The 27,584-nt window shown below is 35.3% G+C and overlaps 1 protein-coding gene across 8 annotated transcripts in view; it reads left to right on the forward strand.

The window, feature by feature from the left end:
* ATRX (ATRX chromatin remodeler) overlaps positions 1-27,584 on the forward strand; it is a 230,856-nt gene that overhangs the window by 34,113 nt on the left and 169,159 nt on the right. For 7 of the 8 annotated variants that reach the window (XM_081276837.1, XM_081276832.1, XM_081276834.1 and 4 more), the window contains 3 exons: positions 12,603-12,715; positions 25,983-26,038; positions 27,254-27,306. In XM_081276837.1, coding sequence (XP_081132963.1) covers positions 12,700-12,715; positions 25,983-26,038; positions 27,254-27,306 — 125 coding nt within the window. In that variant the 5' untranslated portion in view covers positions 12,603-12,699. The remainder of the gene's footprint in view (positions 1-12,602; positions 12,716-25,982; positions 26,039-27,253; positions 27,307-27,584) is intronic. The other variant, XM_081276839.1, reaches the window with a different exon arrangement.

Here is a 27,584-nt window from a genome sequence, read left to right on the forward strand (position 1 = left end):
GCCTAGCGCATGCAAAGCAAGTACTGTACCATAAAGCTACATTCTCAGCCCTTTTTTATCTTGTGAAAATGAATCAACTGGGCTGTGCTTGTGGCTCAGTGGTAGAGCACTTGCCTAGCATGCGCGAGGCCCTGTGTTCTATCCTCAGCACCATATAGTTATAAATAAATAAAATAAAGGTATTGTGTCCAACTGTAACTTAAAAATGAAATATATTAAAAAAATAAAATAAATCAACTTTAATTCTAGCACCCCAAATTACTAATGGGTATGCTCAATAAATGTCATGCGACTATTGTACACATAAAGGGACACTGTATACTACCATTTAATATCTTAAAAACAGGAACATATTTTGAATTGTTTAAATGATCCACAAAATTAAAAACAAAATTAGAAGCCATCCACAATTATAGTAATTGACAATTCAAAGTTTTATACTTGCTGGGTGTGGTGGTGTATACATGTAGTCCCAGGGACTCAGAGACTGAAGCAGGAGGATCACAAGTTTAAGGCCAACCTTAGTAACTTGGTGAGACCCTCAGAATAGAAAAATGAAAAGGGTTGAGGATGTGGCTCAGTGGTAAAACACCCCGGAGTTCAATCTCCAGTACAAAAAAAAAAAAATGGTTTACACTTAATACTTAACATAATAGTCAAAACCTAGCAGTGGGTAATGAAAATGATTTCACAGTCTCATCCTGTTGTATTCTATTGGGAAGGTTTCTGGAGTGAAATATATAGCTGGTCCAGTGCAGATCCAGCCATGATCAGATCAGCAAGTAAATTTTTTTTTTTTACCACAGAAGCTACTTCTTTTGTCAGTTAAATGTAAACAGTAAGGCCAGGCATGGTGGGTTAGGCCTGTAATCCGAGTGGCTCAGGAGGCTGAGGCAAGAGGATTGCGAGTTCAAATCCAGCCTCACCAAAAGTGAGGTGCTAAGCAACTCAGTGATACCCTGTCTCTAAATAAAATATAAGATGGGACTGGGGATGTGGCTCAGTGGTTGAGTGCCCCTTAGTTCAATCTCTGGTACTCCCCCCCCCCAAAAAAAAAGTGAACAATGAGAATTAAATACTTTTATATACACAAGGTATTCTGTGAAAGCAAATTTGCTTGCAAACATAAAATTACGTTTTTTTTTTGTTTGGGGTTTTTTTGGGGGGGCTGTACTGGGGATTAACTCAGTGTTGCTTAACCACTGAGCCACATCCCCAACCCTTTTTTTGTATTTTATTTAGAGACAGGGTCTAGTTTAGTTGCTTAGGGCCTGGATAAGTTGCTCAGACCGGCCTTGAATTTGTGATCCTCCTGTCTCAGCCTCCTTAGCTGCTGGTATTACAGGTGTGCACCACTGTGCCTGGCATAAAAATACTTTTTTACAGTTCAGTAGATGGAGCAAAGGGGAATGAAGGGAAGGGGGGATAGGAAAAGTAAAGATAGTAGAATAAGTCTGAAATAATTTTCCTATGCATACATATGAATACACACAGTGAATCCCACCATCTAGTACATCCACAGGAATGGGGGGTCTTAAGTAGAATGATATATATTCCATGCTTGTATAATTATATCATGCATAACCAGAAGTAACAAAAAAAAAGGATTCTAAATATACTTCTTCTGCTGGGGTTATGGCTTGCCTAGCATGTGTGAGGCACTGGGTTTGATTCTCAGAACCACATATAAATAAATAATGGTCCATCAATAACTAAACTATATATATATATAAAATACTTCTTAACTAGTTTGAAAAAATAATGTTTAAAAGTATGTGGCAATACATTAATAATCTCTGACTCTGGAAAGATCAGTTTTGTATCTGTCATCAAAGAAAGACATGTTTAGTGTTTTTGAATCCCTTTAACCACAAATACTTGTAAAGGGAGATAAATTATTCATTCCACAGTCTTAGCATGGCTATGATGAGAGAGAAATTAAAAAACCAAGTACACATTGAGATGCCTAAGTCCAGAATGTTTTCTAATATTGGTCCACATAGAATATTTTCTTCAAGAGGAGCAATAACAGGCTTGAGTAGCAGTTTTTAATCTATAAACACAATAGTCATGTTGGTATTTTGGGCACTGGTAAACACAAGCTACAGCATCCAGAAAGGTCTGAGATGGCTGGGAGAGGTGGTATATACCTGTAATCTCAGTGTCTCAGTAAGCTGAGGCAGGAGGGCTTGCAAGTTCAAAGCCAGCCTCAACAATTTATCAAGGCTTTAGCATCTTAGTGAAAACCTGTCTCAAAATAGAAAATAAATAAAAAAGATCTGAGGATGTGTGGCTCAGTGGATAAGCACTCCTGGTTTTATTCCCAAGTACCAACAACAACAAAACAAGAAAAGTCTGTGATGTTTCACTTCTGTAGATTCCATTTAGTGTATAACTAAAGTTTACATCAACAATTTTAAAGATAGGGCAAAAATTCTCATTAAAAACCTTTTTTATGGGGTTGGGGATATAGCTCAGTTGGTTGAGTGCTTGCCTTGATGCACAAGGCCCTGGATCTGATCCCCAGTACCACAAAAACAAAAACCTTTTTGTTTCTATTTAGAAACAAAATAATTTTTAACTCCTAAACAAATTTTAGGAGTTAAAATTATTTTGTAGCCTATTGCATCAACTTGGCAAACAGCTCATGTTGCAAAAGTGATTCATTTCTATTAAAATATAAGCTCTTTGAAAAAATGAATATGTATGTTGACATGTATTTTATTTTTTAATATTTATATTTTAGTTTTAGGTGGACACAATATCTTTATTTTTATGTGGTGCTGAGGATGGAACCCAGTGCTTCATGCATGCTAGGCAAGCATTCTGCCATTGAGCCACAACTCAAGCCCTGTAGCCATTATTTTAAAGGAATCGGATAATCTTTAAAGCAGCTTTAGTGTTTCCTTTAAATCAGTCTGGGAAGGACCATTGTATTAGCTTCATGGAAAGGATCTGTGGGCTTCTTTGTCTAAGGCTAATATGTTGATCATTTATCTAAGGCTAAAACAGGTACCAACATGATGTAAATCATAAGGAGAGAAGGAGATAAGGACTTTTCCTGGCAGTTGGTAGCTAAATCTCAAGGGATTCTTAGAAAATGACATAATGGCAGCCTTTCTTATCTTCTCACTACCGTTTTTTTCTGTGAAGTAGGATAGTATTGCTCTTTAAATTTCCTTATAGCCTGGACAAGTTCATGGAAACTTTGATCTATGTTTGTTATAATCTTTGCTGACTTCTTCATGTATGTTATTTAAGTTGCCATGCTAACTGCTGTCTTTCCTCCTGTGTTACCTGCTCTTGCTGATCCAGGTCTGCTTTATTACCAATTAAAACAATTGGCATCTCATTACAATCCTTTACTCTGAGAATCTTGTCTTTGAAACTTAATAGATTTCTTCAGACCACCTTCTGTGGTTGAAAAGACCAACAGGGAGCCCTCACCATTTCTTGTTTACTGTGCTCTCTTGACTCCAAATTATTCTTGTCTAACTGTGTCTAAAATATCTAGCCGGGTTGCTCTGTCATCTATCTATCTCACACTGGTTTTTGTAGGAGTCTTCAATGGTTGGATCATAATCAGTTACAAAACAGGTCTGGATATACTGGAAGGCATACTCCAACTTTCTGATGCCACCCCACCTACCCACACGAGTCCAATCTTCTGGCCAGAGTCTTCCTTCCTCTTCTCTCCAACCCTGGCAATCATAGTATATTCTGTTTCTATAAGAATCTTTTTTTTTTTTTGGAGTTGGGGTTGAACCCATTGCTTCATGCATGTGAGACGAGCACTTTACCATTGAGCTACATCTCAGCCGTGTTTATATGAGTTTTACTGTTATAGAAACTCATGTAGGTAGAACCATGTAATATTTATTCTTGTAAGACTGGCTTATTTCATTTGCCGTAACATAATAATGTCTGCAAAGTTATTTATGTTTTTGCAAATATCAAGATATTTTTCTTGGCTGGGTTTGTGGCTTAGTAGTAGAGTACTTGCCTGGCATATGTGAGTCACTGGGTTCAATTCTCAACACCGTATATAAATAAAATAAAGGTCTATCAGCAACTATACTATACATATATATGTATGTATATATATTTAAAATATTTCTTTTCTTTTTTTTTTTTTTTTTAACTAGAGATTGGACTCAGGGGTACTCAATCACTGAACCACATCCCCAGCCCTATTTTGTATTTTATTTAGAGACAGGGTCTCACTGAGTTGCTTAGGACCTTGCTAAATTGCTGAGACTGGTTTTGAACTCATGATCCTCCTGGCTCAGCCTCCTGAGTCGCTGGGATTATAGGCGTGCGCCACTGTGTTCTGCTCTAACTGAAATTGTTTTCTTATTTATTTATTTATTTATTTTATTTTTTTATTTTTTTATTTTTTAGTTATTGGCAGACACAACATCTTTGTTTGTATGTGGTGCTGAGGATCGAACCCGGGCCGCACACATGCCAGGCGAACGCGCTACCGCTGAGCCACATCTCCAGCCCCTGTTTTCTTATTTTTTAAAATATTTTTTTAGTTATAGGTGGACACAATACCTTAATTTATTTATATGTGGTGCTTAAGATCGAACTCAGGGCCTCACAAGTACAACAGCTGAGCCACAACTCCAGCCCCCTCTAACTAACTGACAAATTTTAACCATTGACCAACCTCTACCTCAAACTCCCTGCTCCCATCTCAGCCTGTGGTGATCACCATTTTAACTTACTACTTCCGTGGGATCCAATTTTTAGATTTTTATATGAGTGAGATCATGCAGCTTTTAGATTCATTTTGTTTTTTCTTATATTCTGTTTCACTTATTTGTGCTCTGGTCTTTATTATTTCTTTCCTTCTACCTATAATGGGTTTAATGTTTTTTTTCTTGTTTTTCTCGTTCTAGAGGCATAATTTTAGGTTCTTTTTTGAAATCTTTATTTTTTGATTGCTATAAACCTCCCTATTAGTCCAGTTTTGCTGTTTCCTATAGGATTTGGTATGATATGTTTCCATTTTCATTTGTCTCAAGAATTTTTGTGTGTCTTCTCATTTCTTCACTGATCCATTGGTTCTCAGAAGTATGTTGTTTGATTTCCACACATATGTGAATTTTCCAGGGTTCCTGTTGTTATTAATGTCCAGTTTTATACCATTATTGTCAAAAAAGATAATAGGATATGATTTCAATCATCTTAAATTTGTTAAGACTTACTTTGTAGCCTAACATATGATCTGCCTTGGAGAATGTTAAATATAGTGATGAGAAGAATATGTATTCTTGTAGCTGTTGTGACCATTATTAGGTGAAATAAGTGTTCCTTGAAGGAGATGATAGCTAATTTAACAAGAGAGTACAGTGTCTTTTAAATATGCTCGATAAAGGGTGGTTCACCACTTAGGTGGAACAGATGGGATCGCAGAAGATTTCATCATGGTACTCAGAGTGGCACATGATTCAAGTTTGTGAATTGTTTATTTCTGGAATTTTACATTTAATATTTTTACATCACAGCTGATTGCGGGTAACCGAAATTGCAGAAAGTATCAATAAGGGAGGGCTACTGTACCAACTACTTTCTCTTCACAATCAGTACATTGTGGACTTGAGTGATATTCTGTGAACTGATAAGATTATCAAGTCCTCTGTGGATCCAAATTATGGTAAAAATTAAATCAAAATGATGAGAGTGCACTATAGTCTCTACAATGTGAAAAATAAATTGCTTTAGAACCACACGACTAATTAATATTGATACTGTTGCCTGCTGCTGCTGCTGCTGCTGCTTCTCTTGAGTGGGTCTGAGCAAAGGAAGGAAACAGGATTCACTGTACTTCCTGGTCTATGTCCTCCTTCCCAGATTTGAAAATTTAAGCACAATCTTAGAAGTGAACACATAATCATACCCCATTAGATGCTAACAGATTACCTTGGCTCTAGAGATTCCATGAATCTATAACAAACAACCTATGATAATTTTGAGTTCCACATATCCACATTGTAATCACAGAAACATTTTAGCTATTGAGGAAACCTAAGAGTTGAAAATTGATTCTGGTGAGTAAGATCAATAAATAGAGGCTCATTTCAAAATCAATCCAAATAATAAGTACTCTGTGATAATACCAAGAAGTATTAAAGAAAGAATAGCAACCTGGAGGACGATATCTAGAAAAAGCAATATTAAAATGACAGCATTTAAATATTACAAGGCATTTTTAACAGCGAGGTATAGTATTAAAGACTTCAAATATATTATTTCATCTAGTCCTTAAAACAGCACTATGCCCATAATACAACTGAGGTTCAAGTTGCTGAAAGTCACAGTAGAAGGAACAGTAGATTGGTATCTGACTAGTATCAGAGCCCCTATACTTAACCATGTGCTTTGACTTAGTGGCATTGAACTTGGTACATATACTTAGTGCCAATTATATAATAAAGGATGTACATGATAACTTCATTTCATATTATTAGCAACAGTTTGGAAGAAGCTATAGAAGGATTGATTTTTGTGTGCAGGTGACCCAGTGTGAGAAGGGATAAATGTGTCTAACTTAAAGGACTTCCTAATCCTATTGGACTTTTGTTTTTGTTTTCCTTTTGTTTAGAGCATATATTTTTTATGAGTTTATTTTATTTATTTATTTTTATGTAGTGCTTAGAATTGAACCCAGTACCTTATATGTGCTAGGCAAATGCTCTACCACTGAGCCACAAGCCCAGATCGACTTTTTTTCCTTTCTTTTTTTGTGGTGCTGGTGATCGAACCCAGGGCCTTGTGCATGCAAGGCAAGCACTCTACCAACTGAGCCATATCCCCAGCCCCTCTTTAAGTTTTGAGACAGGATTGTGTAGGACTTTGCTGTGTTTCTGAGGATGGGCTTGAACTTGCTATCCTCCTGTCTTATCCTCCTCAGCTGCTGAGATTATAGGTGTATGCCACCACTTCCAGGTCATTATTTAGCGATAATCTGTCTCAAAAATAAGATAATCAAAAGTGCTGGGGGTGTAGCTTGGTGGTAAAGTGCACTGTGATTTAATTTCTATTGATACACACACAAAAACAACAAGTTGGGTGCAGTCGGGAAGCTGAGGCAGGAGGATTGCAAGTTCCAAGTCAGCCTCAGCAGTTTAGCAAGGCCCTACCTAAGCAACTTGGTGAGACCCTGTCTCTAAATAAAATACAAAATAGTGTTGGGGATGTTGCTGTGTGGTTAAGCGCGCCCGTGGGTTCCATCCCAAAACAAAACAAGAAGACCACACTTGCTCTGGTATTTTTTTTTTTTTAGAGAGAGAGAGAGAGAGAGAGAGAGAGAGAGAGAGAGAGAGAGAGAGAGAGAGAATGAATTTTAATATTTATTTTTCAGTTCTCAGCGGATACAACATCTTTGTTTGTATGTGGTGCTGAGGATCGAACCCGGGCCGCACGCATGCCATGAGCCACATCCCCAGCCCTTGCTCTGGTATTTTTGAAATGCCAATTTCAATAGAACATATACATTCCTAAGGATGATCTCTAAGATGTGATTCTAGAAAATAGATTTTAAAAATCTATGTCAGATCTTATATATGCAAATGATTATTTTCCTTTTATGTAGTTATCCTGGAATGCCATAGAGATACCAATCATTATATCTTTCCTGAGGACATTTATACCAAAGTCTACAATTTATCAAGGTAGACAGTTTGGCCAAAACTCTGGTTCCCCTTTAAGTGGTTGTGCCTCATAACAACTTTCCCAGTGTAACCTGGGTGGTGGTATTTTTTGTGTGTGTGTGTGTGTGTGTGTGTGTGTGTGTGTGTGTGTGAGAGAGAGAGAGAGAGAGAGAGAGAGAGAGAGAGAGAGAGAGAGAGAGAGAATTTTATTTATTTATTAGTTTTTTCGGTGGACACAACATCTTTGTATGTGGTACTGAGGATCGAACCTGGGCCGCACGCATGCCAGGCGAGCGCGCTACCGCTTGAGCCATATCTCCAGCCAAAGAGTGAGAGAGAATTTTTTAATATTTATTTTTTAGTTCTCGGTGGACACAACATCTTTGTTTGTATGTGGTGCTGAGGATTGAACCCGAGCCGCATGCATGCCAGGCGAGCGCGCTACCACTTGAGCCACATCCCCAGACCGGTGGTATTTTTTTTAAAGTCAATCCTTTGGTGATGCCTGCCACCAACATTACCCCTGCCTCCTGGGTGCTTCCGGTGCTTGCTGAGGTGGCTGTGGCCATGGCTCACGTGGTCTCTGTTTCTGGTTCTTTCTGAGTCTGGATGGCATGTCAGTGGCTGAGACAAAAAAGCTCAAGGACATTTTGAGAGCTCTCCTTTTGTAACCAGAATGGGCAACCTTATTTATGTTTCAAGTTTGTATTTTACCACTATTGTTTTAGCTGGTCTCATAATTTATACAGGATGAGTATCCCTTATCCAAAAATACTTGAGATCAGAAGTGTTTCACATTTTTAGTGTTTTTTAGATTTTGGAATATTGCATAGACTTTACAGGATGAACATCTTCAGTTTAAAAGTCTGAAATATTGAAATGTTTCAAAATCTCATTTTTTGAGCATTAGTCTTGGGTTTTTGGATTACTGATGTTCAGCCTACAATACAACACAAACATATTTATGCCTCAAAGTTCTGCCCACCAGAAAGAAAAAAATTCCACTGATTGTAGTCATTTCGTTTTATTTTTGTGATGTGATGGTACTATTGGTCTGCTATACTCATTTACCCACATTTTTGCTCCCACCTTTTTTGTGGTACTAGAGATTGAACTCAAGGGCACTCTACCACTGAGTCACCTCTCACCTTTTAAAAATTTAAGTTTTGAGACAGTGTTTTGCTGAGGCTGGCCTCAAACTTGTTATCCTTCTCACTCAGCCTCCCTAGTTATTGGGTTTGCGGGTATGCATCAACAGGCCTGATTTTTCTGTAACATAATCCTTGATTACTCACTGTATGTGAATTTATGCAATAGGGCTTGCTTTTGTGGTTGAATCATTGTAATTTCTGGGACTGAGTGGGAGATCAAAATTCTGCAGGTTTGCTATACTTTCATTTCTAGAGAACCACTTTTCTTTGGTGATCCATTGGTTGGATAAGGTAATTATTACTAATTTGAATTTTGGTTCAAGGAATTTTGCATGCCGTGGACCCTGAGCATCTTTTCCTCAGGTTCCATTTTCTAACAACATAATTATGGACATGACCTAACCATAATAGTTTTGTATGTCTGTTTTCCAAAAAAAGGGTTTTGGCAAAAAGTATCTTTATTATATAGGGAAACGTCATTTCATACTTTTGTAAAACCATCTTCTCGACCAAAGAAAACAGCCAAATGCCACACCCAGAAATCCACTAGTAGCATGTCTACTACATTTTCATTTTCTTTTTTCCTTCTCTATATATCTTGGATTATTCCTAACTAAATGCACAAAAATCATGCAGTAAGGCCACTGGCCTTGAGGTCTCACTGTGCTGCTGCTTGAGTAGAGGTGGTGCCTGTCCAGAAAGGCCTGACTTAGCTGCAGCTTCATTCACAGTATTTGAATGTGTTCTTTTGATTAATCATGAAGTTTCCCCCCATAATAGTTCTACTGTATAATAAATGTTTATTCCTGTATTTTTGTAAATTTTCACACTAGTTTACCTTTTAAATTGGTTGTGGAGTCTTTTGGAGGTGCCTACATAGCTTTTGTGGTGGTTCTGGTTTTTTTTTCAGTTAAATAGAAATCTATTTTCTTGAATATCCGACCTTATTTTTTTTAATATTTATTTTTTAGTTGTAGTTGAACACAAATACCTTTATTTTATTTATTTATTTTTATGTGGTGCTGCGGATCGAACCCAGTGCCTTGCACATGCTAGGTAAGAACTCTACCACTGAGCCACAACCCCAACCCTCCATCCTGATTTTAGGGTCATTTTTAAAAATATTTTTTAGTTGTAGGTGAACACAATACTTTTGTTTTATTTTTATGTGGTGCTGAGTATCGAACCCAGTGCTCAACACGTGCTAGGTGAACTCTCTACCAGTGAGCCACAGCCTCAGCCCCTAGAGTCATTTTTTATGGAAATAAAATTCATGTAGCATAAAGCCATCATTTTAACCATTTAATAATATACAGTTCAGTGTTTAAGTAAATTCACAATGTTTTGCAACCATTTCTACTACCCTAATTCTAAAATATTTTATCACTCTAAAAATGGTATCCTTTATTTCCCAATTCTCCCTCTCTCTATCTTTAGCCATTACTGATTTGCTTTCTGTTTTTGTGAACTTGGCTATTCTGGACAGTTCATAGATATAAGTGGAATAATACTTGAAATGTTATGTATGTTTTCTTTAGCATATTGTTTTCTTTTTCTTTTTTTGCGGGGAGGCTACTGCGGATTGAACTCAGGGGCACTTGACCACTGAGCCACATACCCAGCCTTATTTTGCATTTTTATTTAGAGACAGGATCTCACTGAGTTCCTTAGCACCTCGCTGTTGCTGAGGCTGGCTTTGAACTCAGAATCCTCCTGGGCTGCTGGACTTACAGGCATGCGCTACTGTACCCGGCTAGCATGTTGTTTTCAATGACCATGCATGTTTTAGCAAGTATCAATATTCAGTATTTCATTTCTTTTTATTGGGATGTAAATTTCATGGATTACACCTCATTTTGTTTATTCACTTATCAGTTGCTTCCCTCTTTCTTGCTGTTAAGGAAAATGCTGCTATGAATATTTTTATACAATTTTTATTTCCATGTGTGGGCATACATTTTTATTTGTTTTGGGTATGTATCTATAAGTAAAATTGCTGGGTAATTTTCATTACTCTATTTGACTTTTTTTCCCCCAGTTCCTAGGTATCAGAACCAAGGGTAAGGTATCAGAACCAAGACTGGCCTCAAACTTGCAATGATCCTGCTTCAGCCTCCCAGTTATGTGGGATTACAGGCTTGTGCCACTTCATTCAGTTTCTCTGCCCATTTTTAATTTGAAATTTTTTAAAAGTTTAATTTTGAGAATTTATTATATATTCTGGATACTGCACCCTTTTGAGATATATTGTTTAACAATGTTTTTCTCCTATTGTGTGGGTTGTTTTCACTTTTTTTAACTTAGAAAGTTGTGAATTTTGATGGAGTCATATTTTTCCTGTTGCTTTAAAGTTTGGATAATCTAATTTTACTAAAAATGGGGTATTTATTTTCTGCATTTAAACTTTAAATTCTCTGTAACCCTGTTGGATTATTATATAATTTAAGTTTATGCTATAAAATTTGTTTCATAAATATTTCCCTGAAAATCTAAACTCTTCCAAGTCCTAGTCTATGTTTTATTTATCTGTCAGTCAGATATACAATTAAACTGTGCCAAGCAGAAGAAAGATAGTATAATTATAACAAATACTTCAGAGACCTCCAAGATAGTAAATGTTCAGTAAATATATTTGCTAAATTACTGATACTTTTTGAAAATTTTAAGAAAATTTGTAGTTGTAGATGGACACAATACCTTTATTTTTTATTTTTATGTGGTGCTGAGGATCCAATCTAGTGCCTCATACACATGAGGCAAATGCTTTACCACCCAGCCCTAAATTACTGATATTTACAATGAATAGGAAAAAAAAAAAAGTTTTGCTTCCCTTATTTTGGATGTTGCCAAGTTTAAATCTTTCTTGAAAAGCTGTTTTGGTTCTAAGGCTTTTCCATATATAGCCTGTATACAAGTAAGAGAAAATAATGACTAAAATGTTTAATGATAATATGATAAGATTTGTAGAAGGGCCTGCTATTAATAGTGAAAAAAGGTGGTTACAGTTAAAATTTAAAAAAATTTCCCCTATTTTAAAAAAATATGTATTTTATTTAGTTGTAGGTAGGCACAATACCTTTATTTTATTTTTATTTTAAAAAATTTTAGTTGTTGATAGACCTTTATTTAATTTATGAGCTGTGCTGAGAATTGAACCCAGTGCCTCACACATGCCAGGCAAGTATGCTACCTCTGAGCCCCAGCCCTAGCCCCTCCCTCATAAAACAAAAACAAAAACAAAAACAAAAAAAACCTCTTGTCATAGGAAAGTTTATTTTTAAATTAAAAAACAATTTTTTAGTTGCCAATGGACTTTTTAAAAAAAATTTATTGATACATGGTGCTGAGGATCAAACCTGGTGCCTCACACATGCTAGGCAAGCACTCTGCCACTGAGCCACTACCCCAGCCGGGAAAGTTTATTTTTGTCAAAAATTAGGTTAAGGATAATATTTTATGATCCATTTAAAATGATTTAACAGAAAGTAAAGTGTAACTAACTTTGTTTAAACACACAGAACATTTAAAGTTCTCAATATGTTGGAAGTGTTTAATGAGTAATATGAGCAGTTTCCTTAAATGATATTTAAAGCCTGGGTAAGTGTATGGTTAGGTTGCATTACTTATATTTTTATATCTCCAGGAGATAAAATTCAATTCCTTTAATTTTTACTTTGAATATGCATACTCTCAGAATATTAATAGTGTAGATAGGTTTTTAGTTTGTTAGAGGTTTTTATTTAAATACATGGCAGACTACTTAAGCAAATTCTTTAAATTTTTGTTTTGATAGTGAAAGCAAGTTGAATACATTGGTGCAGAAGCTTCATGACTTCCTGGCACACTCATCAGAAGAATCTGAAGAAACAAGTTCTCCTCCACGACTTGTGATGAACCAAAGCATTGGTAAATTGAAATTGAATCTGCTTATCTTATAGTCTTTTAAAAAATTATATTTGGAGGATACAGCTTTTAAAGAATTTTAATTTATGAGCCAGGTGTGGTGGCACATGCCTGTAATCCCAGTGGCATGGGAGGCTGAGACAGGAAGATTGTGGAATGCAAAGCCGCTTCAGCAATGTAGTGAGGCCTAAGCGACTTGGCAATACTCTGTAAATAAAATATATATAAAAAGGACTGGGGATGTGGTTTAGGGGTTAAGTGTCCCTGGGTTCAATTCCTGGTACCAAATTTTTTTTTTCAATTTGTGGAAAATGAGATTAGCAAGCTTTATAAGAGCCCCTCTTGTGTATTTTTGCTAGGACCTGACATGAGATTTTAATTTGGGCAAGTAAAAATGTAATTTTTTATTTTATTGTAGTAACTTGGAGAAGGAAGCACTTAATATGGTTTTATGTATAATTAGAAGAAGTGGGAGTAGTATAGAAATATTTATCCTGTAGTTACTCATGTATTAGGAATTAAAATTTTATGTTGTTTGAGAACATCTCTGATTACATTTCGTGAATTTTTTTTTATAAAACTACTTAAGACCTCCTCTTTACCTCCCTTTCTCTTTTATAAAAAATCCTGTGTAATGTGATGATTACCAGTTTTAGGTAGTTATACTTGGTGGTTGGAGAAAAGTTATGTAGAAAAAATAAAAATCAGAGTGAAGTTCAGCCATATGTATAATTAAGTGTTCCAGAAGGAGAGAAGAGTGAGAATAGGTCAGAAGACAAATTTTCTAAAGACCATAAAAGACATCAAGGCATAGATTTAAGGAGTACTGTGAGTCCTAACCCTGAATAAATATAAAGAAGACAACGTCTAGTTATATCATATGAAATTCAAAGAGTAAAACCAAGAAAATATAATTAGCTAGAGGAAAATGACATTAATTTCAAAGGAACAAAAGTAATATTGATGACTTAGCAGAAATGATAGAAAATAAATGACAATGAAATAATTTCTTTAAAGTGCCAAATGAAAACAATTGTGAGGGTATAATTCTGTATTCAGCAAAAACATCCTTTTAAAATGTTTAAATGAAGGGTGGAATGAAGACATCTCTAGACAAAGTAAGAACTTGATGTCAACAGACCTAAAGTAGAGGAAATATCTTTATACTAGAAGAAATTAAGGGTTTTCTCAAATCATAAGGGAAATTATTTGAAATAGGAACACCAGAATATAGGATATAATGAATAATAATGGGGAAGGTAAATAGATGGGTAAAACTTTATATAGACTATTATCTAATCTACTGTCCCTATTTTTTTTTTATGTTTTGTCTCAATGATGTTTGTAGGTAAGGTTTTTTGCCCCTATGTCTAGGATCCAGTTCAAAATTACACATTGCATAAATTGACATGTCTCTGTATTCTTTTTAAATACAAAACAGTTTCTCTGTCTTTCAGGACCAAGAATTTTTCTTTTTGTGGTACTGGGGATTAAACCTGGGGATGCTGTACAACTGAGCCTCATCCCTAGTCCTTGTTTTTTTGTTATTTTGAGACAGGATCTAAGTTGTCAAGGTTGACCTTGAACTTGTGGTCCTCCATCCTTAGCTACCACATTGATGGGGTTGTAGGAGCACACCATTGTGCTCAGTTGCCATGAATTTTTTGACATGTGTAGGTCTATTACTTTGTGAATGGGCCTGTTTAATTATGATTAGATTTAGCATATATTTTTTGCCAGGAGTACTATGTAAGGTGGTATTACAGTCTTCTCAGTGAGTGCATTATATTGCAAGGTACATGGTAGGATTTGTCCTTTTTTTGGGTAATATTAATTTAGGTTATTAGTTATAATTGTGCTTGTTAGATTAATCTATAAAGAGTAATTTATAAAATTATGATTTATTTTTTTCTTTTTTAGTACCAGAGATTGAACTCAGGGGCACTTAACCAGCTATTATAACTATGCTCAAGTGCAAAAAACAAATATGTGATTGGACAGATAGGAAATTCCACTAAGAAATAAAGCCATAAGAAGAAGAAAACCAATTTGAAATTCACTAACTGAAGAATTTATTTATTTACTTTTTGTGGTACTGGGAATTGATCTCAGAGGTACTCTATGATTGAGCTACATCCCCAGCTCTCTTTATTTTATTTATGTTTGAGTCTAGCCTCGAACTTGGTGATCCTCCTGCTTTAGCCTGCTAAGCACTAAAGAATTAATTTCTGAAAAACAAGTTATTGTATTTAACTAGACACTAGAGATAGCAGAAAGGCCAATGATTTGGTGATAGGCTAATAGAAATTATCCACTTTGATAAAAAGCAAACATTACAAAATGTACAGACCAATTTGCTCATCAAATCATCTCCCCAAGAAACAACTATAAAACTGGACAGTTATCAACCAAATGTATGTAAAGAATAGGAATGTTACTGTAATCCCAGTGATGTGGGAGGCTCAAACCCAGGAGGATCACAAGTTTGAGGCTATCCTCAGCAATTTAGTGAGACCTTCTTTCTTGATAACAGAATAGACTGGGGATGTAGCTCAGTGACAGAGAGCCCCTGGATTTGATCTTTAGTACTAAAAAAAAAAAAAAAGTGTTAGTTTGGAAATATAACTCATTGGTGTGCTACCTGGCACGTATGAAGCCCTTAGTTAAAGCCCCACCTAGTACTGAAAGAGGAAGGGAGGAGAGGAGGGAGGAAAAAGAATTTACTTGTACTCACGGAAAATTATGAGTAAAACTTCTTAATCAGTTTTGTTTGTATATTAATCTTGAGTATATTTTGCTAGAGTTTTACCTATACATTTACATTTTTGCAGGTTTTTTGGAGAAGGATTATGCTATGTTGCCCAAGCCGCCTTCAAACTCCCTAGATTCAAGTGATCATGTTGTCTCTGGAACTATAGGTGCATTCCAGTGCGCCTAGCTTGGTTGCTATTTTAAATTTTATTGTTTTTAAATTTGATAATCCTAGTTGTTCATTGCTGGTATGTAGGAATTCAGTGGACTTTTTAATGTTGACTTTGTATCCTATGAACTTCTTGAACTCAGTTATTTGTTCCAGGATTCTCCCCTGCTTGTAGATTCTTTGGGATTTTCTACTTCGACATTCATGTTGTCTCAGTAGGGACAGTTTTCTTTCTTTCCATCTTTGTGTCTGATTTCCTTTTTTCCTCATTATTCTGGTTAGGACTTCTTGTATTTTACAGTATTACATTTAAGAAGAAGATTAATAGAAGACCATGGTATTCTTAGTCTTCGTGGGAAACCATTCAGTCTTTCACAATTAAGTTTGATGTTTATTGTGTAGATTCTTGTAGGTGCTCTATATCAAGTATTGGGTATTCCCCTGTACTTCCAGTTTGCTGACTTTTTAAAAATGGAGTTTTAATTGAGATAATTGTAGACTCACATTTGGTAGTACCAACTGACACAGATCTCTGTTTAGTTTCTCCTAATTGTGACATTCTATAAAATAGTAATGAAATATTACCAGAACACTGGTGTTTGTAGAATCTACCGATCTAAAAATCTGTTTCCTCAGTTTTCCTTGTACTTGTGTGTGCTTACTACAAGACATTACAACTTTTTTAAAATTTATTTTTTAGTTGTAGTTGGGCATAATATCTTCATTCTATTAATAAATTTATTTATTTTATGTGGTGCTGAGGATTGAACCCAGGGCCTTGCACATGCTAGGTGAGTGCTCTACTGCTGACCCACACCCCAGCCCCTGTGATATACAATTTTATTACATATTATTGATTCATGTGTGTACTACTGTTGTCAAGATTAGAACAGTTCCATCCTGACAGGCTTCCTACTTTGCCCTCCTCCCATTTTTTTTGGTACTGGGGATTAAACTCAGTGCCTTGCACATGCTGAGTGCTCTGCCACTATACCCTAGTCCTTTTTCTTAAATTTTATTTTGAAATAGGGTCTCACTAAGTTGCCCAGGCTGACCTCAAACTTAGATTCTCTTGCTTCAGCCTCCTAAGTACCTGGAATCACAGGTGGGCACCATTATACTTAGCTCCCATCGTACCCTTTTATAATCACAATCACCACCTTCCCCCTGCCTTTCCTGTGTCTAACACCTGGCAATGACTAATCTGTCCTCTATTTAAATTTTTTGTCATTTCAGAAATGTTATATGAATTGCTTTATATAGTTTATCATGTTTTCAGATTTTTTATCATCTAGCATATTTTTTTTTGTAATTCATCCTAGTTGTCATATTAGCAACAATCCTCTCCTTTTTATTGAACATTAGAGTTCATATTAGAAATACCACAGTTTAACTGTTCAGCCTGTGAAGTACCTTCTGGGCTGATTCTAGATTTGAGTTGTTACAATTAAAACTGCAAAATAAAGATATTGTGTCCAACCAACTACAACCAAAAAATAAATGTTAAAAAAAATAAAACTGCTGTGAATATGTATGTACAGGTTCTTGTATAAACCTAAGTTTATATTTCTCTGGGATAAATGCCCAGGAGTTATATTATGGTTATATTATGGTTTCATGTTGATTTTTTTTTAAAGAAACTCCTAAGCTGTTTTCCATAGTGGCTATGCCATTTTATATTTCCATGGCAATTTATGAATGATCCAATTTCTGCATCTTTGCCAACATTTTTTTTTAGTTGTAGAGGCACACAATACCTTTATCTTTTTCTTTTTTTTACATTTTACTTCTTTGTTTTCTTTAATTGTCGATGAACCTTTATTTTTTTTAATTGGGTTTATTTATATGTGGTGCTGAGAATCAAACCCAGTGCCTCACACATGTTAGGCAGGTGCTCTACCACTGAGCCACAATCCCAGCCCCTATCTTATTTAATTATTTTTCTTAATGTGGTGCTGAGGATAGAACCCAGTGCTTCAAACATGCTAGGCAAGCACCCCACTACTGAGCTACAACCTCAGCCCCTCTTTGCCAATATTTGATGTTGACATTATTTCAAAAATTTTAGATATTCTAATATTTAACAATAGCTCATTGTGGCTTGTGTGGGGGAGGGGTCATGAGAAATTGAACCTAGGGGGACTCTACACCTGAGCTATATCCCCAGACCTTTTTATTTTTTATTGTGAGATAGATTCTCCCAACGTTACCTGGGCTGGCCTTGAACTTGCAAAAAGCTCCTGCCTTAGCCTCCCAAATACATGAAATTACAGATACGTACTGGACTCATTGTGGTTTTAATTTATAATTTCCTTAATGGGGGTTTAATATAAATTTTTAACTTAAGAGGAGATAAAATTTACTTACTGTACCACTGACCTGTTTAAAACATACAATTCCATGGTTTATAGTATATTCATAGATGAAACAATTACCACGGTTAATTTTAGAACATTTTTATAACAAAAGGTCATCCCTAAACCCTTTAACTCTAAGTAATCAGTAATGTACTTTCATATCTTTATAGATTTCCCTATAATAAACTTCCATATGAATGACATGATAAATATTTGGTGTTTTGTGACTGATTTTTATTTAACTTAGCAAAACATCTTCAAGGTTCTTCCATGTTGCATTATATATTAGTACTTTGCTTTGGGTGGGATGTAGCTTAGTGGTAGAACACTGGCCTAGTGTGCATGGAACTCTGAGTTCCATCCCTTGTCCCTCCCTCCAAGAAGGTACCTTGTTCCATTTTTATGGCCAAATATCTATTATATGTATGTGTTCACATGTGTGCGCACACAAACACACTCACACACTGCATTTATTTATCCTTTGATCCATTTATGGGCATTTGGCTTATTCCCACCTTTTGATTATTATGAACAATGTTATCATAAACATTTGTGTAAAATTTTGTATGTGGCCATATATTTTCATGTTCCCGAATATAGGGTTGGGTTATATGGCAACTTTTTAAATGTTTGAGGAAGCATCAAACTGTTTTCTAAAGTGTCTATACTATTTTATAATCCCACCAGTAGTACATGATGATTCTGATTTTTCTGCACCCATTTTGAATGTTATTATTTGACTTTTTGATTCTAGCCATTCAAGTGAATGTCAAATAGCATCTCATTGTGGTTATGGTTTTCAGTTGCCTGATGGCTAAAGATATAGAGCATTGTTTTGAGTATGTATTGTATGTACTCTTTGGAGACATGTTTGTTCAAATTCTTTGCTCACTTTTAAAATATGCATTTATCTTTCCATTTGTCAATGGAAAGATAAATACATATTTATGAGCCTTCTTTATATATTTTATGTTTTTATTGTAGTAAAGTAAGTAACAGAGAATGTATTATTTGAACTGACTTTAAGTGTACAGTTCTGTAGTATTAATTACAGTTAGTGTGTAACTCTTGCCACTATCCATCTCTAAAATGTTTTCATGATCCCCAATTAAAGCTCTGTACTCATAAAGCAACAGCTTCCCAGTCTTCTCTCTCAGCCCTGGCAATTATCATTCAATATTGTCTCTATGAATTCAACTACAGGAATCCCATTTTATATTAAGGGATTCCTAGAATATTATGAACCTTGTATTTACTTTTTTCCCCTTATACAGTCATATCTGTGATAAACTCACCTTTATTTAATAGGAACACTTTGTAGGTTTTCTTTTGACTTTTCAAATTGCTCACATCAGGCCATTGTTACATAAAGTAAGGGTAACTTAAACACAAATGCTTATGACCAAGTTGACTACTAAGTGACTAATAATATGGGAACTGTATACAGTGTGAATACATTGGACAAAGGATGATTCATGTCTCTGGTGGGAAGGAGTAGGATCATTCAAGATTTAATCATACTATTCAGAATGGTACATAACTTAATTCTTATGAATTGTGCCCAGGTGTGAAAATGAATCCCTGTAATCCTAGCTATGTGGGAGGTTGAGACACAAGGATCCCTTGTTTGAGGTGAGCCTACAGAAACTTGGGAGACCCTGTCTCAAAATAAATTTAGAAAAGGGTTAGGGATGTAGCTCAATGGTAGAGCATCTGCCTAGGAGGTATAAGTCCTTGGGTTTGTTTAATCCCTAGTACTATGAGAGTGGGGGGACTTATAAATAGTTCTTGAAGTTTTTATTTATTAAATATTGGACCACAGTTATCATGGCTAACTTAAACTGCAAAAAGTGAAACTTTGGATAAGGGTAGACTATTGTATGCTAGGAACCTCAGGTAAGTGGAGTCATAGTCTTTGCCCTTTTGTGTCTAACTACTGTTATTTAGCATAATATCTTGAAGGTTTATCCAGATTGTAGTATGTATCACAATTTCCTTTTTAAAGCTTAATAGTATACCACATTTTATTTGTTCATCTTTCTTTGGACACTTCATTTACATATGTGGTTTGAAAATATTTTGCCCCATTCTATGATTTATCCTTAATTGAAGTACAAAATGTTTTTTAAAAAATATATATTTTAGGGGCTAGGGATGTGGCTCAAGCGGTAGCGCGCTCGCCTGGCATGCGTGCGGCCTGGGTTCGATCCTCAGCACCACATACAAAGATGTTGTGTCCTCCGAGAACTAAAAAATAAATATTAAAAATTCTCTCTCGGGCTGGGGATGTGGCTCAAGCGGTAGCGCGCTCGCCTGGCATGCGTGCGGCCCGGGTTCGATCCTCAGCACCACATACCAACAAGGATGTTGTGTCCGCCGATAACTAAAAAATAAAATATTAAACTTCTCTCTCTATCTCTCTCGCTCTCTCTTTAAAAAAAAATTCTCTCTCTCTCTCTCCCCCCCCCCTCCTCTCTCACTCTCTCTTTAAAAAAAAAATATATATATATATATATATTTTAGATGTTGATGGACCTTTATTTATTTATATTTAGTGCTGAGAATAGAACCCAGTGCCTCACACATTCTAGGCAAGCACTCTTAACACTGAGCCACAACCCCAGTCCCCTATACCTTTATTTTTATGTGGTACTGAGGATTGAACCCAGTGCCTTACATGTGAGAGGCAAGCGCTCCACCTGAGCTACAACCCCAACCCCTAATCTTTTCTTGTGATGAAGTCTAAATTTACCTATTTTAAAATTTTGATGCTCATGCTTTTGTTGTCATATAAGAATCCATTACCAAATCCAAGGTCATAAAGGACTCCCTACCCCCTAGTTTCTTCTAAGAGCTTTTTTTTTTTTTTTTCAGTACTTGGGATTGAACCCAGGAGTGCTTAACCACTAAGCCACATCCCCAGCCTTTTTTTTTTAAGAGAGAGTGAGAGAGGAGGAGAGAGAGAGAGAGAGAGAATTTTAATATTTTATTTTTTAGTTTTCGGCGGACACAACATCTTTGTTTGTAAGTGGTGCTGAGGATCGAACCCGGGCCGCACGCATGCCAGGCGAGCATGCTACTGCTTGAGCCACATCCCCAGCCCCATCCCCAGCCTTTTAAAAAATATTTTATTTAGATACATGGTCTCACTGAGTTGTTTAGGGCCTCATCCTCCCCAGCCACTGTGATTACAGGTGTGCACCATTGTGCCTGGCTATTCTAAGAGTTTTATTCATTTAATTCTTATATTTATGTCCTTTATATATCCTGAGTTAATTGTTTTATATATGGTGTGAAGTGGGAAGTCAACTTTATTATTTCATAGAGGCTCTCTAGTTGTCCTAGCACATTTTCTTGAGAACTGGTCTTTCTCTATTGAATGATCCTGGCACCCTTACAAAAATTAGTTGGCTGTATCAATAGGAGATTATTTCTGGACTCTCAGTTTTGTTCCATTGATCTGAATGAGTATGAGTCTTCCTTTTTAAAATTTATTTAGTTTTTGAGATTATTTGCTCAAGATCCTTTCAATTTTATATGAAGACTGTGTGTGTGTGTGTGTGTGTGTGTGTGTGTAGGTATTGAACCCAAGGCCTAGCACATGGTAATCATGCATTCTACCACTGAGGTATACCCCCATCCACCATATGAATTTTAAGAATAAGCCTGTCAGTTTTTACAAATAATTCCCTCTGGATTCTGGCAGGGATAGCATTTTTAAAAAATTTATGATGTAGATGGTTACGAAATATTTATTTTTATTTATTTATTTATTTTATATGGTGCTGAGGATCGAACCCAGGGTCTCACATGTGTGGGGCAAGCGCTCTACCACGGAGCCACAACCGCAGCCCAGGGATAGCATTTTTTTTTCTACTGATTAGTGTGAGGATTGTTGCTATCATAGTAAGTGTAAGGTGTTTTTCCTTTAACTTAGATCTTCTTTAGTTCCTTTCAACTATGTCTTATAGTTTTCAAAGAATAAGCTTTATAGACTTTTTTGGTGTATGGAGGATCTTTGTTCTTTAGCCTGGCTCTAAACTCCTAGACTTTAGGAATTCTCCTCCTTCAGCCTCCCCATTACCTGGGATTAAAGGCATGCACCACTTTACCAGGCAGGTTTTTGCTTCCTTTTGTTAATTTATTTCCAAGTATTTTATTTCTTTTGATTCTGTTGTAAGTGAAATTATTTCCTTACTTTCGTTTTCAGATCACTCATCACAAATATGAAGACATACAATTGCTTTTTGTATATTGTATCCTTCAACCTTTCCAAACTTATTTATTGATTCTAATAGTATTTTTAGTGGATTATTTTGAGTCTTCTGTACATACAAGATAATGTCATCTGCATAGGGATTGTTTTACATCTTCCATTTCAGTGTTGATACCTTTTATTTATTTTTTTCTTGCCTACTTGTTCTGGCTAGAAACTATTGTGCAAAGTTGAGTAGAATTGGCAAGAACAGATTTTCTTGTCTTATTCTTGATCTTAAGAGGAAATCATTCAGTTTTTCACAATTAATTATGAAGTTACCTGTGGGGGTTTTATAGATTTTTGGTAATGTATCTTTTTTTTTTAATTAAAAAGCAGACATTTGTGGAGCTGCTTTGTTATTTTTGAGCTGTTTTAGATTAACAGCAAATTTGAGTGAAAATACAGTGAGTTTCAATATGTTCCTGTCCTCCCACATCTTCCCTTACTGTCAACAGGTTGTTTTTTTGGATACCAAGGATTGTTCCCAGATGAATTCTTCCACTGAACTACATCCCTATCTATCTATCTATCTATCTATCTATCTATCTATCTATCTATTAATCTTGAGACAGGGTCTCCCTAAGCAAGTTGCTGAAGCTAGCCTCAAACTTTGCCTTTTTCAGAATGTCATATAGTTAGAATCATACATATGCATCCTTTCTAGATTGGCTTCTGTAACTTAGTAATATGCTTTTAGGTTTACTCTAGGTCTTTTTGAGGCTTGAATAGTTCATTTCTTTTTAGCTCTGAAATATTCCAATGTCTGGATGTGCCACAGTTTAGTTTTCCATTCACCTTCCAAAGGACATCTTGACTGCTTCCAAGTTTGACAATTATGAATAAACCTTCTTATAAAGAGTTTTACATAATAAAAATTTATATAAAATGCTTATAAATCTATGTGCAGATTTTTGTGTATTTTTGTTTTCAATACCTTTGTGTAAATTAACATGTAGCTAGATCATAGTAAGAGTGTGTTTAGTTTTTTAAAAAGCTAAATTTACCCTGTTGTAAATTACTTGTCTGTAATCCCCAGTATTGCCAGACCAAAGTAAACAAAAAACTGCCAAGCTATCTTCCAAAGAATTTGTACCATTTTACATTTTCACTAGCAGTAAATGAGAGTTCCTGATGCTTTACATCCTTACCAGTCTTTGGTGTTCTCAGTATTTTGGATTTTGACCATTTTAATAGGAGTGTACAGGTTTTTCATTGCTCTTATTTTATTTACTTATTATTATTATTATTATTATTATTATTATTATTATTTTTTGTGGTACTGGAGATTTAGCTCAGGGGTGCTTTACCGCTGAGCTACACCCTTATCACTTTTTATTTATTTATTTATTTATTTATTTATTTATTTATTTATTTATTAATTATTTTTAGACAGGGTCTCTCAGAATTACTTACAGAACTTTTCTATCCTCTTACCTCAGCCTTCTGAGTCCCTGTGATTACAGGCATGCTCCACCATACCTGACAAAATATAGGTAGCTAGAATGGTTCTCCCCATTCTACACTGGAGTTTGAACCTAGAGCCTCAATCATGCTAGGCAAGTGCTGTAACACTTAGCCACATTCCCAGCCCTCATTGTTCTTTTAATTTGTAATTCTTCAGTGACATATATTGTTGAGCATGTTTTCATGTGATCATTTCACCATTTATGTATCATCTTTCATGAAGTGTCCAGATACTTTTTTGCCCATTTTAAAATCAGGTTGTTTTATCATTTTTGATTTTTAAGTGTTCTTTGTACAGTTTGGAAAAGTATCCTTTATCAGAGATATGATTAGTAAAGATTTTTTGTAAGTCAGGGCTTGGGTTGTCAATTGAAGTTTTCTAATATTTTGTTGAGGACTTCTGTGTTATTTCTGAGTGGTATTGGTTTGTAGTTTTTTTTTTCTTTTTGTATTTTCTGTGGTTTTGTTACCAGGGTAATACTGGTCTAATAAAATGAATTGAGGGGCTGGGGTTGTGGCTCAGTGGTAAAGCACTTGCCTTGCATGTGTGAGGCCCTGGGTTCGATCCTCAGTACCACATAAAAATAAATAAATAAAATGAATTGAGGGGTTGGGGTGTAGCTCAGTGGCAGAGCGCTTGTCTTGAACATGTGAGACATTGGGTTTGATCATGAGCACCACATAAAAATAAATAAGCAAAGATATCGTGTCCATGTATAACTAAAAAAAATAAAATGAGTTGGGAGGCAACCCCCCTGTTTTCTGTTTTTTGGAAGAGTTCATGAAGAACTTCTGTTAATTCTCTTTTAAATATTTGGTACAATAGAGTGGTTAAAACATCTGAGCCTTTGCTCTTTTTCCTGGTGTTTTTTTAATTACTAATTTAATCTCTTCAGTTGTTAAATCTGTTTATGTTGTCTATTTTTTCTTGAGTCAGCACCAGTGGTTTGTTTAGAAGTTTGTCATTTCATATAAGTTATTTAATTATTCTTGTATAGTTTTCTTAGTATTTCTTTTATTTTGGTGAGGTTGCTAGTAATGTCCCTCTTTTATTTCTGATTCTAGTAACTTAAGTCTTGTCTTTCTCTTTTTAAAAAAATTTTTTGGTAGTTGCAGATGGACAGAATGCATTTATTTTTATTTTTATTTTTATTTTTTTTTAAAGAGAGAGAGTGAGAGAGGAGAGAGAGAGAGAGAATTTTTAATATTTATTTTTCAGTTCTCGGCGGACACAACATCTTTGTTGGTATGTGGTGCTGAGGATCGAACCCGGGTCGCACGCATGCCAGGCGAGCGCGCTACCGCTTGAGCCACATCCCCAGCCCTGACAGAATGCATTTATTTTATTTGTTTATTTTTATGTGGTGCTGAGGATCGAACCCAGTGCATCATGCATGCTAGGCAAGTGCTCTACCACTGAGCCCCAGCCCCAGCCCTGAGTCTTGTTTCTTTTGAACCTGATCAGTCTAGTCTAAGGTTTTTCCCATATTTTCAACGAATTAGCTTTTGGTTTCATGGACTTTTCTATTGCTTTTGTGTTTTGTATTTCATTAGTTTTATTAATTTAATTCCATATTATTTTTTTCTCTTTGCTTTAGGTTTAGTTTGCTCTTATTTTTCCAGTTTTTATGGTGAGATGAAATATATTTTAGCATTTTAAATTTTTTTATATAAGGTGGAGGTTTTCTTTTTATTATTTATTTTTTTAGTGGTAGATGGGACACAGTGTCTTTATTTTTATTTATTTTTATGTGGTGCTGAGGATCGAACCCAGAGTAAAACACATGTAAGGCAATTGCTCTACCATTCAGCTACAACCCCAGCCCGAGTTTTTCTTTCTTTTTTTAGATGTTGATGAATCTTCATTTTGTTCAATTATTTATATATGGTGTTGATAATTGAACCCAGTGCCTTATACATGCCCGGCAAGCACTTTACCACTGAGCCACAACCCCAGCCCTGAGGTTTTCTTTTCATGGGAAATATCTTAGAAAATTATGGCAGGAAATGTTTTGAAACCAGTGTACTCTTTTTAGAAATTTCATGCTTTTATAAGAAGCAATGTGTCAAATGAGAGTGATTCTAGTCAGAATACTCTTTTTGGAATATTTTAGTATGAGCATTACCTACTGGTAATTTTAGTATGAGCATTACCTACTACAATACTTGTAGTACTTTGTAGGTAGAAAATGGATTCATGGTGTCATAGGTGTTGGTGTTCTAATTGATAATATATCAAAAAGATAATGTTTTTTATTTCTTGTCTTTTAGATAAAACCAGTGGTTCTGCAAATAATTCTGATATGATGGAAAATAACAAGGAAGAGGTAAGAATAATTTGAAGCATTTCAAAGATTTACTAATTACCAATAATGAACTGTCATATTTGTCATAATATTGTTTATAGTCAATACCTCACTGTGTGTAAGGCTTTTGTTCTTCAGCTTGGTAGTTTTCCAGTTTGAGGTTTTCATTGTTTTTCATATTATAGTGCTTCACTTGAGCAGTTTACCTAAAGTCAGAAGACTGAAGGATTACTAATAAATAGGTATTTAACAAAAACCATCTAAAATGAATATTTTAGCAATGGTGTTTGGTAGATGGTGCATGGCTCCATACTTCTTAGATTTCTTTAAACTTGGTATTCAGAACCTCCTAAGCATTATTATAGCAACCCAATACTGAGTTCCTTTACCTGATACGCAGGTCAACACTATGTTTTTGAGGTTCTTTCCACATAGTGGCAAAAGAGGGTAAATTTAGTATCTCAACACATTATAGAAGTGACTTCATGGAATATGTTAGCATAGAGAAGAATGAAACATCCAAAGTTTTATTTAAGATCTAAAACTTTAGACCTAAAAACTTCCTTCTTGTTTTGGCATCCGATTACCTCTGTACCTTTGTTTTATCTGTTGAAGAGGACAAGGATCATCATATATTAGTGTATCACATTCAGTCCCCTAGTATGCAACAGTGATGTTTAAAAAAAACATATGTGGGCTGAGGATATAGCTGAGTTGGTAGAGTCTTGTCTCGTATGCACAAGCCCTGGGTTCAATCCCCAGCACCACCAAAAAAGAAAAAAAGACATATATGAGGATTTAACTCAGTTGTATAGCACTTGTCTGTTATGTGTGAAGCATATGGTTCATTTTGTAGCATCAGAGAAAGAAAACAAATAACATAAATTTGGGGCTGGAGATGTAGCTTAGTGGTAGAGGGCCTGCTACAGGATTTATTCACTAGCACCAAAAAGAAAAAGAATAAGTCAGGAATTTTATCTTTGGTTAAGGAAACCTGAGTAAAAATGAGAATTAGTTTATTTGGAGGTTTCAGGGGTTGAATCCAGGGCTTTTGTTTATGCTTAAGCATGTATTTTATCACTGAGCCCCTGACAATTAGTTTTTGAAGTTCCTTTTTTTTAGGGAATTATTTTAGGCATTAAAGTATCTCTTTACATCACTATATGGAAGTCTTGTTATTTAGCAAAATGGATGTTGCTTTGAGAATTTCACTTTCTATTTTTTTCTCATGTTTAGGGAACCAGCTCTTCAGAAAAATCCAAACCTTCAGGATCATCACGATCAAAGAGGTTGGTTGATAGTGAAGAGTTTTCTCTTTCTTGGCTATTTCATTTTCTGTTTCTAAAAATATAATTCATTTTCTGAATTTACCTCAAGCACTGTTGTTCTGAAGCTTTTATGAAAAACATACCTATTTAAAAATGAGCAGTATGAAAAAAATGAGCAATTTGGTATAATAAATTTCCTTGTATCACCTAGTTTCAACAATGATTCATTCTAACTGAATTTTAAAGACATTTCTAGAGAAGGATTTATCTTATGTGGCAGTGGTCCTTGCAATATGCAG

Source organism: Spermophilus citellus (assembly GCF_964194105.1).
Source record: "Spermophilus citellus genome assembly, chromosome: X".
NCBI lineage: Eukaryota > Metazoa > Chordata > Mammalia > Rodentia > Sciuridae > Spermophilus > Spermophilus citellus.